Source organism: Electrona antarctica (assembly GCF_951216825.1).
Source record: "Electrona antarctica genome assembly, chromosome: 5".
In the NCBI taxonomy this organism is placed as follows: Eukaryota; Metazoa; Chordata; class Actinopteri; order Myctophiformes; family Myctophidae; genus Electrona; species Electrona antarctica.
The window spans coordinates 523890-536719 of NC_136810.1; the positions used below are offsets into that span (position 1 = coordinate 523890).

The window sequence follows — 12830 nt, forward strand, 5'->3', positions numbered from 1 at the left end:
CATACAGTACAGTAGAGAGGTACCGTACCATACCGTACAGTAGAGGTACCGTACCATACCATACAGTAGAGAGGTACTGTACCATACCATACCATACAGTAGAGAGGTACCGTACCCAAGCCCCCAGTAAGGCTATCCAACGTTGAAGCTGCCACTCCCTACTGGCGAAATGTGGAATTGCAGCACTTTAATGGAGGTGGACGTGCGTAAGCCCGGACCTCAAAATTGAGGTCCGGGGCTAAAGGATAGGCTAAACTTCCGCTCGCTCGAGCCATTGAGTTATAATTGTACTTCCGGCAGTCTTCCGGGTGCTTCAAAACGCCACTGAGCAACTTCTAGGAGGTCGCGACCCCAAGGTTGAGAACCCCTGTCTTAAAGCAGAACACATCATGGACGTAGCCTAGCTAAGAGAGAGGTCACCAAGGCCACCAAGTGAGCGTTGTATTTCGATAGTGATAGAGTTTGGGGGAGAAATTATAATGAACTGCATTTTATAGCGCTTTTCCAAGTGTTCAAAGCGCTTTAAAATGGTCCATTCATTCATACATTGGGACGTGACGCGGTGAACAGTCGACGCCAGCTTCCTCACTTCCCACATTCACACACCGACGGTGGCGAGCGACTCATTACAGTTGGTTGAAACGGTGTCCTCGACACGGTGTCAAAGATCTCAGTCCAATATCGATGTAAAGAAGGACACGACCAAAACATCTGTAGTATGTAAGTGGCAGCCAGGGGCTGAGCGACACCTACCACACAGGGGATCAACATCACTGTTGTTTTTGTTGACTAAAACATGACAAAAAATGTTCATCGACTACCTTTTTTCACTGACAAAAACTACATAAAAACTAAGTCATGATGACTAAAACTAAGACTAAATATACTGTCGATTTTGTCAACAAATAAAAACTAGACTAAAATGTTAGGAAGGGACTAGTGGACAAGAGATCCAGTATAAGTCATTTTACAATTGGCTGCATGCTGAAAATAGCAGATCTACAAGCTCACAACGCGACTTTCTTTCTTTCTTCCTCCCCCCCCTCTCCCTCCCTCTATCCCCCCCCCCTCTCTTCCTCTCCCCCTCCCCCCCTCTCCCCCTCTTCCTCCTCCCCCCCCCCCCCCCCCTCCTCAGTGAGTGAGGACCACCTGGTGGACTTCATGGAGAACCAGGACCATGCGGTGGTCCTGACGGCGCTGCAGACCTTCCAGGACAGTCCAGAGCTGCTCCTACAGGCCATGAGGGTGCTCCTCCCTCTGGCCAGCCCTGGTAAGGTCATGACCTCTGAACCCTGACCTCTGAACCCTCTCCCTCTGGCCAGCCCTGGTAAGGTCATGACCTCTGAACCCTGACCTCTGAACCCTCTCCCTCTGGCCAGCCCTGGTAAGGCCATGCCCTCTGAACCCTGACCTCTGAACCCTCTCCCTCTGGCCAGCCCTGGTAAGGCCATGCCCTCTGAACCCTGACCTCTGAACCCTCTCCCTCTGGCCAGCCCTGGTAAGATCATGACCTCTGAACCCTGACCTCTGAACCCTCTCCCTCTGGCCAGCCCTGGTAAGGCCATGCCCTCTGAACCCTGACCTCTGAACCCTCTCCCTCTGGCCAGCCCTGGTAAGGCCATGCCCTCTGAACCCTGACCTCTGAACCCTCTCCCTCTGGCCAGCCCTGGTAAGATCATGACCTCTGAACCCTGACCTCTGAACCCTCTCCCTCTGGCCAGCCCTGGTAAGGTCATGACCTCTGAACCCTGACCTCTGAACCCTCTCCCTCTGGCCAGCCCTGGTAAGGCCATGCCCTCTGAACCACCTAGCCTCGCCTAGCCTAGCCTAGCCTAGCCTAGCCTAGCCTAGCCTAGCCTAGCCTAGCCTAGCCTAGCCCGTCACAAAAGGCTGGATAATAACACACCTTTACATAGATTGTACATTACATTGCATTACATTACATTACATTACATTACATTCACACACCAATGGCGGCGGAAACCATGCAAGGCACCAACCTGCACATCAGGAGCAATCAGGGGTTCAGAGTCTTGCTCAAGGACACTTCGACACCAACTCTGGGGGAGCCCACAGGGATCGAACCGGGAACCTTGCAGTTACCATCCGGCCACTCTACCGCTGATCCACCGCCGCCCCAATGCTTGTAGAAGGAAATGAAAAGTACTGTCGTAGGAGAAGGGTGATCTGCATTTCATCATTCAGCCACTTATGAATTTAGAATGTATAATTTATTGAGCATAGATTTGAAGCATCAGGACCCTGTCTCTATTCATTCCCTGTAGTTATAAGACAAATAGAAATACAGGGAATGAATCAAGACCCCCAGGCAGGGGGTCAGTGGCGTGCACAGATAGACACTAGGGGGTGCTAGAGCACCCCCTGCCCTTTTGGCAATGTGCCCTTTTGAAAAAAAAGGGGAAAAAAAACTTTTTTTTTTCTTTTCTTTTTTTTGGTTTTTCGAAAATAGCAGACCTACAAGCTCATAGCGCGCCACTCGGTGGCGCGCTATGAGCTTGTAGATCTGCTATTTTTCAATAGCTAAAGCATAACATAATGCTAACACCAAAAGGGGTTCCCGCCCAAAATGGATTAAGGCAACCGGCCGGTTCCACGCGCTGCACAAGGTGCCCTTTTTTAACTTGAGCACCTGCCCCTCTAAATGTCTGTGCACGCCACTGCAGGGGGTTGTAGAAAAAAGAGCTCTGACCAGGTAAAGAGTGAGACTAGTCACCTGACCAGGTAGAGAGTGAGACTAGTCACCTGACCAGGTAGAGAGTGAGACTAGTCACCTGACCAGGTAGAGAGTGAGACTAGTCACCTGACCAGGTAGAGAGTGAGACTAGTCACCTGACCAGGTAAAGAGTGAGACTAGTCACGTGACCAGGTAGAGAGTGAGACTAGTCACCTGACCAGGTAGAGAGTGAGACTAGTCACCTGACCAGGTAGATAGTGAGACTAGTCACCTGACCGGGTATAGAGTGAGACTAGTCACCTGACCAGGTAGAGAGTGAGACTAGTCACCTGACCAGGTAGAGAGTGAGACTAGTCACCTGACCAGGTAGAGAGTGAGACTAGTCACCTGACCAGGTAGAGAGTGAGACTAGTCACCTGACCAGGTAGAGAGTGAGACTAGTCACCTGACCAGGTAGAGAGTGAGACTAGTCACCTGACCAGGTAGAGAGTGAGACTAGTCACCTGACCAGGTAGAGAGTGAGACTAGTCACCTGACCAGGTAGAGAGTGAGACTAGTCACCTGACCAGGTAGAGAGTGAGACTAGTCACCTGACCAGGTAGAGAGTGAGACTAGTCACCTGACCAGGTAGAGAGTGAGACTAATCACCTGACCAGGTAGAGAGTGAGACTAGTCACCTGACCAGGTAAAGAGTGAGACTAGTCACCTGACCAGGTAAAGAGTGAGACTAGTCACCTGACCAGGTAAATAGTGAGACTTGTCACCTGACCAGGTAGAGAGTGAGACTAGTCACCTGACCAGGTAAAGAGTGAGACTAGTCACCTGACCAGGTAGAGAGTGAGACTAGTCACCTGATCAGGTAGAGAGTGAGACTAGTCACCTGACCAGGTATAGAGTGAGACTAGTCACCTGACCAGGTAGAGAGTGAGACTAGTCACCTGACCAGGTAGAGAGTGAGACTAGTCACCTGACCAGGTAGAGAGTGAGACTAGTCACCTGGCCAGGTAGAGAGTGAGACTAGTCACCTGACCAGGTAGAGAGTGAGACTAGTCACCTGACCAGGTAGAGAGTGAGACTAGTCACCTGACCAGGTATAGAGTGAGACTAGTCACCTGACCAGGTAGAGAGTGAGACTAGTCACCTGACCAGGTAGAGAGTGAGACTAGTCACCTGACCAGGTAGATAGTGAGACTAGTCACCTGACCAGGTAGAGAGTGAGACTAGTCACCTGACCAGGTAGAGAGTGAGACTAGTCACCTGACCAGGTAGAGAGTGAGACTAGTCACCTGACCAGGTAGAGAGTGAGACTAGTCACCTGACCAGGTAGAGAGTGAGACTAGTCACCTGACCAGGTAGATAGTGAGACTAGTCACCTGACCAGGTAGAGAGTGAGACTAGTCACCTGACCAGGTAGAGAGTGAGACTAGTCACCTGACCAGGTAGAGAGTGAGACTAGTCACCTGACCAGGTAGAGAGTGAGACTAGTCACCTGACCAGGTAGAGAGTGAGACTAGTCACCTGACCAGGTAGAGAGTGAGACTAGTCACCTGACCAGGTAGAGAGTGAGACTAGTCACCTGACCAGGTAGAGAGTGAGACTAATCACCTGACCAGGTAGAGAGTGAGACTAGTCACCTGACCAGGTAAAGAGTGAGACTAGTCACCTGACCAGGTAAAGAGTGAGACTAGTCACCTGACCAGGTAAATAGTGAGACTTGTCACCTGACCAGGTAGAGAGTGAGACTAGTCACCTGACCAGGTAAAGAGTGAGACTAGTCACCTGACCAGGTAGAGAGTGCGACTAGTCACCTGATCAGGTAGAGAGTGAGACTAGTCACCTGACCAGGTAGATAGTGAGACTAGTCACCTGACCAGGTATAGAGTGAGACTAGTCACCTGACCAGGTAGAGAGTGAGACTAGTCACCTGACCAGGTAGAGAGTGAGACTAGTCACCTGACCAGGTAGAGAGTGAGACTAGTCACCTGACCAGGTAGAGAGTGAGACTAGTCACCTGACCAGGTAGAGAGTGAGACTAGTCACCTGACCAGGTAGAGAGTGAGACTAGTCACCTGACCAGGTAGAGAGTGAGACTAGTCACCTGACCAGGTAGAGAGTGAGACTAGTCACCTGACCAGGTAGAGAGTGAGACTAATCACCTGACCAGGTAGAGAGTGAGACTAGTCACCTGACCAGGTAAAGAGTGAGACTAGTCACCTGACCAGGTAAATAGTGAGACTTGTCACCTGACCAGGTAGAGAGTGAGACTAGTCACCTGACCAGGTAAAGAGTGAGACTAGTCACCTGACCAGGTAGAGAGTGAGACTAGTCACCTGATCAGGTAGAGAGTGAGACTAGTCACCTGACCAGGTATAGAGTGAGACTAGTCACCTGACCAGGTAGAGAGTGAGACTAGTCACCTGACCAGGTAGAGAGTGAGACTAGTCATCTGACCAGGTAGAGAGTGAGACTAGTCGCCTGACCAGGTAGAGAGTGAGACTTGTCACCTGACCAGGTAGAGAGTGAGACTAGTCACCTGACCAGGTAGAGAGTGAGACTAGTCATCTGACCAGGTAGAGAGTGAGACTAGTCACCTGACCAGGTAGAGAGTGAGACTAGTCACCTGACCAGGTAGAGAGTGAGACTAGTCATCTGACCAGGTAGAGAGTGAGACTAGTCGCCTGACCAGGTAGAGAGTGAGACTAGTCACCTGATAAGGTAGGCGTGCTCTCTTGTCTGCATGGACGGTACTCAGGCTGCACATGATTTACTGGTTGGGTTGCTAATGTAATGCAGGGGTTCCCAAAGTGGGGTCCGGGGACCCCTAGGGGTCCTTGAGGGAGTTCCAGGGGGTCCGGGGACCCCTAGGGGTCCTTGAGGGAGTTCCCCAGCTAAATGATACAGTAATAGAGCGTCGCAGTCCTGCCCCCTACCATGGACCAGGAAATGATTCTACGTTCATTTTCCTCATAGACATTTCAGAAAGTATTTATTTAAAGACGTTTACGCCGCGGACAAAGCCAACTCGAGTCGTGACAACTCATGACAACACAAACAATATTTTGGACGAAACAAATAATTACAAAGAAGAAAAACAACAAAAAAAGTGTTGTAACCTGCCGTTTTTGTCTTCTTTCTAATTATTTGTTTGGTCCAAAATATTGTTTGTGTTGTCATGAGTTGTCACGACTCGAGTTGGCTTTGTCCGCGGCGTAACCGTCTTTAAATAAATACTTTAAGAAATGTCTATGAGTTTAATTTCCTGGTCCATGGTAGGGGGCGGGACTGCGACGCTCTATACATCTTTAAGGTAAAGGGCTAGAGCAATGTGACTTGACGAAGGCATTCATTCAACCCTCTCTGACAACAGTAAGAATGTAAATTGCACTGGCTACGCGTTTGCATTCATGAACGTGAACCGAAATGTTGCTGTAAATGCATGAGGAACGACAACCATTCCGCGGATAAATAAACATTATATTTATGCTATTGATAATTGCCTTCTAGGCCACGTACAGTAGTCTGGCCAGGGTGAAGTGAGGACGGCGTGTATTTGTGTGGTCTGGTTTATGTTTACGCTTAAGTTTATGCCCTTGGATTATCTTGTTTACGTGCAGAGGCAGAAGTTGGCCTCCAGTGACAGCGGCCTTCCATGACATCATTCACATCGGCACCGCGCTACTGAGAAACAGCCGTTCCAATTCCAAAGCACACTGACTTCAAATCCCTCTTTGATCCACATTAATTTCATTGTCTGTCTCTAAGGACACTATGATACCATGTCTGTCTCTAAGGACACTATGATACCATGTCTGTCTCTAGGACACTATGATACCATGTCTGCTCTCTAAGGACACTATGATACCATGTCTGTCTCTAGGACACTATGATACCATGTCTGTCTCTAAGGACACTATGATACCATGTCTGTCTCTAAGGACACTATGATACCATGTCTGCTCTCTAAGGACACTATGATACCATGTCTGCTCTCTAAGGACACTATGATACCATGTCTGCTCTCTAAGGACACTATGATACCATGTCTGCTCTCTAAGGACACTATGATACCATGTCTGCTCTCTAAGGACACTATGATACCATGTCTGTCTCTAGGACACTATGATACCATGTCTGTCTCTAAGGACACTATGATACCATGTCTGCTCTCTAAGGACACTATGATACCATGTCTGCTCTCTAAGGACACTATGATACCATGTCTGTCTCTAGGACACTATGATACCATGTCTGCTCTCTAAGGACACTATGATACCATGTCTGCTCTCTAAGGACACTATGATACCATGTCTGTCTCTAGGACACTATGATACCATGTCTGTCTCTAAGGACACTATGATACCATGTCTGTCTCTAGGACACTATGATACCATGTCTGTCTCTAGGACACTATGATACCATGTCTGTCTCTAAGGACACTATGATACCATGTCTGCTCTCTAAGGACACTATGATACCATGTCTGCTCTCTAAGGACACTATGATACCATGTCTGCTCTCTAAGGACACTATGATACCATGTCTGTCTCTTAAGGACACTATGATACCATGTCTGCTCTCTAAGGACACTATGATACCATGTCTGCTCTCTAAGGACACTATGATACCATGTCTGTCTCTAAGGACACTATGATACCTTGTCTGTCTCTAAGGACACTATGATACCATGTCTGCTCTCTAAGGACACTATGATACCATGTCTGCTCTCTAAGGACACTATGATACCATGTCTGTCTCTAAGGACACTATGATACCATGTCTGTCTCTAGGACACTATGATACCATGTCTGTCTCTAAGGACACTATGATACCATGTCTGTCTCTAAGGACACTATGATACCATGTCTGTCTCTAAGGACACTATGATACCATGTCTGTCTCTAAGGACACTATGATACCATGTCTGCTCTCTAAGGACACTATGATACCATGTCTGCTCTCTAAGGACACTATGATACCATGTCTGCTCTCTAAGGACACTATGATACCATGTCTGTCTCTAAGGACACTATGATACCATGTCTGTCTCTAGGACACTATGATACCATGTCTGCTCTCTAAGGACACTATGATACCATGTCTGTCTCTAAGGACACTATGATACCATGTCTGCTCTCTAAGGACACTATGATACCATGTCTGCTCTCTAAGGACACTATGATACCATGTCTGCTCTCTAAGGACACTATGATACCATGTCTGTCTCTAGGACACTATGATACCATGTCTGCTCTCTAAGGACACTATGATACCATGTCTGTCTCTAAGGACACTATGATACCATGTCTGCTCTCTAAGGACACTATGATACCATGTCTGCTCTCTAAGGACACTATGATACCATGTCTGCTCTCTAAGGACACTGATACCATGTCTGTCTCTAAGGACACTGATACCATGTCTGTCTCTAAGGACACTATGATACCATGTCTGCTCTCTAAGGACACTATGATACCATGTCTGCTCTCTAAGGACACTGATACCATGTCTGCTCTCTAAGGACACTATGATACCATGTCTGCTCTCTAAGGACACTATGATACCATGTCTGCTCTCTAAGGACACTATGATACCATGTCTGCTCTCTAAGGACACTATGATACCATGTCTGTCTCTAAGGACACTATGATACCATGTCTGCTCTCTAAGGACACTATGATACCATGTCTGCTCTCTAAGGACACTATGATACCATGTCTGCTCTCTAAGGACACTATGATACCATGTCTGCTCTCTAAGGACACTATGATACCATGTCTGCTCTCTAAGGACACTATGATACCATGTCTGCTCTCTAAGGACACTATGATACCATGTCTGTCTCTAGGACACTATGATACCATGTCTGCTCTCTAAGGACACTATGATACCATGTCTGTCTCTAAGGACACTATGATACCATGTCTGCTCTCTAAGGACACTATGATACCATGTCTGTCTCTAGGACACTATGATACCATGTCTGTCTCTAAGGACACTATGATACCATGTCTGTCTCTAAGGACACTATGATACCATGTCTGCTCTCTAAGGACACTATGATACCATGTCTGTCTCTAGGACACTATGATACCATGTCTGCTCTCTAAGGACACTATGATACCATGTCTGTCTCTAAGGACACTATGATACCATGTCTGCTCTCTAAGGACACTATGATACCATGTCTGTCTCTAGGACACTATGATACCATGTCTGTCTCTAAGGACACTATGATACCATGTCTGTCTCTAAGGACACTATGATACCATGTCTGTCTCTAAGGACACTATGATACCATGTCTGCTCTCTAAGGACACTATGATACCATGTCTGCTCTCTAAGGACACTATGATACCATGTCTGCTCTCTAAGGACACTATGATACCATGTCTGCTCTCTAAGGACACTATGATACCATGTCTGTCTCTAGGACACTATGATACCATGTCTGCTCTCTAAGGACACTATGATACCATGTCTGTCTCTAAGGACACTATGATACCATGTCTGCTCTCTAAGGACACTATGATACCATGTCTGTCTCTAGGACACTATGATACCATGTCTGTCTCTAAGGACACTATGATACCATGTCTGTCTCTAAGGACACTATGATACCATGTCTGTCTCTAAGGACACTATGATACCATGTCTGCTCTCTAAGGACACTATGATACCATGTCTGCTCTCTAAGGACACTATGATACCATGTCTGCTCTCTAAGGACACTATGATACCATGTCTGTCTCTAAGGACACTATGATACCATGTCTGTCTCTAAGGACACTATGATACCATGTCTGCTCTCTAAGGACACTATGATACCATGTCTGCTCTCTAAGGACACTATGATACCATGTCTGTCTCTAAGGACACTATGATACCATGTCTGCTCTCTAAGGACACTATGATACCATGTCTGTCTCTAAGGACACTATGATACCATGTCTGCTCTCTAAGGACACTATGATACCATGTCTGCTCTCTAAGGACACTATGATACCATGTCTGTCTCTAAGGACACTATGATACCATGTCTGTCTCTAAGGACACTATGATACCATGTCTGTCTCTAAGGACACTATGATACCATGTCTGCTCTCTAAGGACACTATGATACCATGTCTGCTCTCTAAGGACACTATGATACCATGTCTGCTCTCTAAGGACACTATGATACCATGTCTGTCTCTAAGGACACTATGATACCATGTCTGTCTCTAAGGACACTATGATACCATGTCTGCTCTCTAAGGACACTATGATACCATGTCTGTCTCTAAGGACACTATGATACCATGTCTGCTCTCTAAGGACACTATGATACCATGTCTGCTCTCTAAGGACACTATGATACCATGTCTGCTCTCTAAGGACACTATGATACCATGTCTGTCTCTAGGACACTATGATACCATGTCTGTCTCTAAGGACACTATGATACCATGTCTGTCTCTAAGGACACTATGATACCATGTCTGCTCTCTAAGGACACTATGATACCATGTCTGCTCTCTAAGGACACTATGATACCATGTCTGCTCTCTAAGGACACTATGATACCATGTCTGCTCTCTAAGGACACTATGATACCATGTCTGTCTCTAAGGACACTATGATACCATGTCTGTCTCTAAGGACACTATGATACCATGTCTGCTCTCTAAGGACACTATGATACCATGTCTGCTCTCTAAGGACACTATGATACCATGTCTGTCTCTAAGGACACTATGATACCATGTCTGTCTCTAAGGACACTATGATACCATGTCTGCTCTCTAAGGACACTATGATACCATGTCTGCTCTCTAAGGACACTATGATACCATGTCTGTCTCTAAGGACACTATGATACCATGTCTGCTCTCTAAGGACACTATGATACCATGTCTGTCTCTAAGGACACTATGATACCATGTCTGCTCTCTAAGGACACTATGATACCATGTCTGCTCTCTAAGGACACTATGATACCATGTCTGTCTCTAAGGACACTATGATACCATGTCTGTCTCTAAGGACACTATGATACCATGTCTGTCTCTAAGGACACTATGATACCATGTCTGCTCTCTAAGGACACTATGATACCATGTCTGCTCTCTAAGGACACTATGATACCATGTCTGCTCTCTAAGGACACTATGATACCATGTCTGTCTCTAAGGACACTATGATACCATGTCTGTCTCTAGGACACTATGATACCATGTCTGCTCTCTAAGGACACTATGATACCATGTCTGTCTCTAAGGACACTATGATACCATGTCTGCTCTCTAAGGACACTATGATACCATGTCTGCTCTCTAAGGACACTATGATACCATGTCTGCTCTCTAAGGACACTATGATACCATGTCTGTCTCTAAGGACACTATGATACCATGTCTGTCTCTAAGGACACTATGATACCATGTCTGTCTCTAAGGACACTATGATACCATGTCTGCTCTCTAAGGACACTATGATACCATGTCTGCTCTCTAAGGACACTATGATACCATGTCTGCTCTCTAAGGACACTATGATACCATGTCTGCTCTCTAAGGACACTATGATACCATGTCTGTCTCTAAGGACACTATGATACCATGTCTGCTCTCTAAGGACACTATGATACCATGTCTGCTCTCTAAGGACACTATGATACCATGTCTGCTCTCTAAGGACACTATGATACCATGTCTGTCTCTAAGGACACTATGATACCATGTCTGCTCTCTAAGGACACTATGATACCATGTCTGCTCTCTAAGGACACTATGATACCATGTCTGTCTCTAAGGACACTATGATACCATGTCTGCTCTCTAAGGACACTATGATACCATGTCTGCTCTCTAAGGACACTATGATACCATGTCTGCTCTCTAAGGACACTATGATACCATGTCTGCTCTCTAAGGACACTATGATACCATGTCTGCTCTCTAAGGACACTATGATACCATGTCTGTCTCTAAGGACACTATGATACCATGTCTGCTCTCTAAGGACACTATGATACCATGTCTGTCTCTAAGGACACTATGATACCATGTCTGCTCTCTAAGGACACTATGATACCATGTCTGTCTCTAAGGACACTATGATACCATGTCTGTCTCTAAGGACACTATGATACCATGTCTGCTCTCTAAGGACACTATGATACCATGTCTGCTCTCTAAGGACACTATGATACCATGTCTGCTCTCTAAGGACACTATGATACCATGTCTGCTCTCTAAGGACACTATGATACCATGTCTGCTCTCTAAGGACACTATGATACCATGTCTGTCTCTAAGGACACTATGATACCATGTCTGCTCTCTAAGGACACTATGATACCATGTCTGCTCTCTAAGGACACTATGATACCATGTCTGCTCTCTAAGGACACTATGATACCATGTCTGCTCTCTAAGGACACTATGATACCATGTCTGTCTCTAAGGACACTATGATACCATGTCTGCTCTCTAAGGACACTATGATACCATGTCTGCTCTCTAAGGACACTATGATACCATGTCTGCTCTCTAAGGACACTATGATACCATGTCTGCTCTCTAAGGACACTATGATACCATGTCTGCTCTCTAAGGACACTATGATACCATGTCTGCTCTCTAGGACACTATGATACCATGTCTGCTCTCTAAGGACACTATGATACCATGTCTGCTCTCTAAGGACACTATGATACCATGTCTGCTCTCTAAGGACACTATGATACCATGTCTGCTCTCTAAGGACACTATGATACCATGTCTGTCTCTAAGGACACTATGATACCATGTCTGCTCTCTAAGGACACTATGATACCATGTCTGCTCTCTAAGGACACTATGATACCATGTCTGCTCTCTAAGGACACTATGATACCATGTCTGCTCTCTAAGGACACTATGATACCATGTCTGCTCTCTAAGGACACTATGAACGGACACTATGATACCATGTCTGCTCTCTAAGGACACTATGATACCATGTCTGCTCTCTAAGGACACTATGATACCATGTCTGCTCTCTAAGGACACTATGATACCATGTCTGCTCTCTAAGGACACTATGATACCATGTCTGCTCTCTAAGGACACTATGATACCATGTCTGTCTCTAAGGACACTGATACCATGTCTGC

At 46.3% G+C, this 12830-nt stretch overlaps 1 protein-coding gene across 1 annotated transcript in view; it reads left to right on the forward strand.

The window, feature by feature from the left end:
* lrrk2 (leucine-rich repeat kinase 2) overlaps positions 1 to 12830 on the forward strand; it is a 190341-nt gene that overhangs the window by 43005 nt on the left and 134506 nt on the right. Inside the window, exon 6 of the mRNA XM_079502485.1 lies at positions 1136 to 1270. Within this exon, the coding sequence (XP_079358611.1) occupies positions 1136 to 1270 (135 nt within the window). The remainder of the gene's footprint in view (positions 1 to 1135; positions 1271 to 12830) is intronic.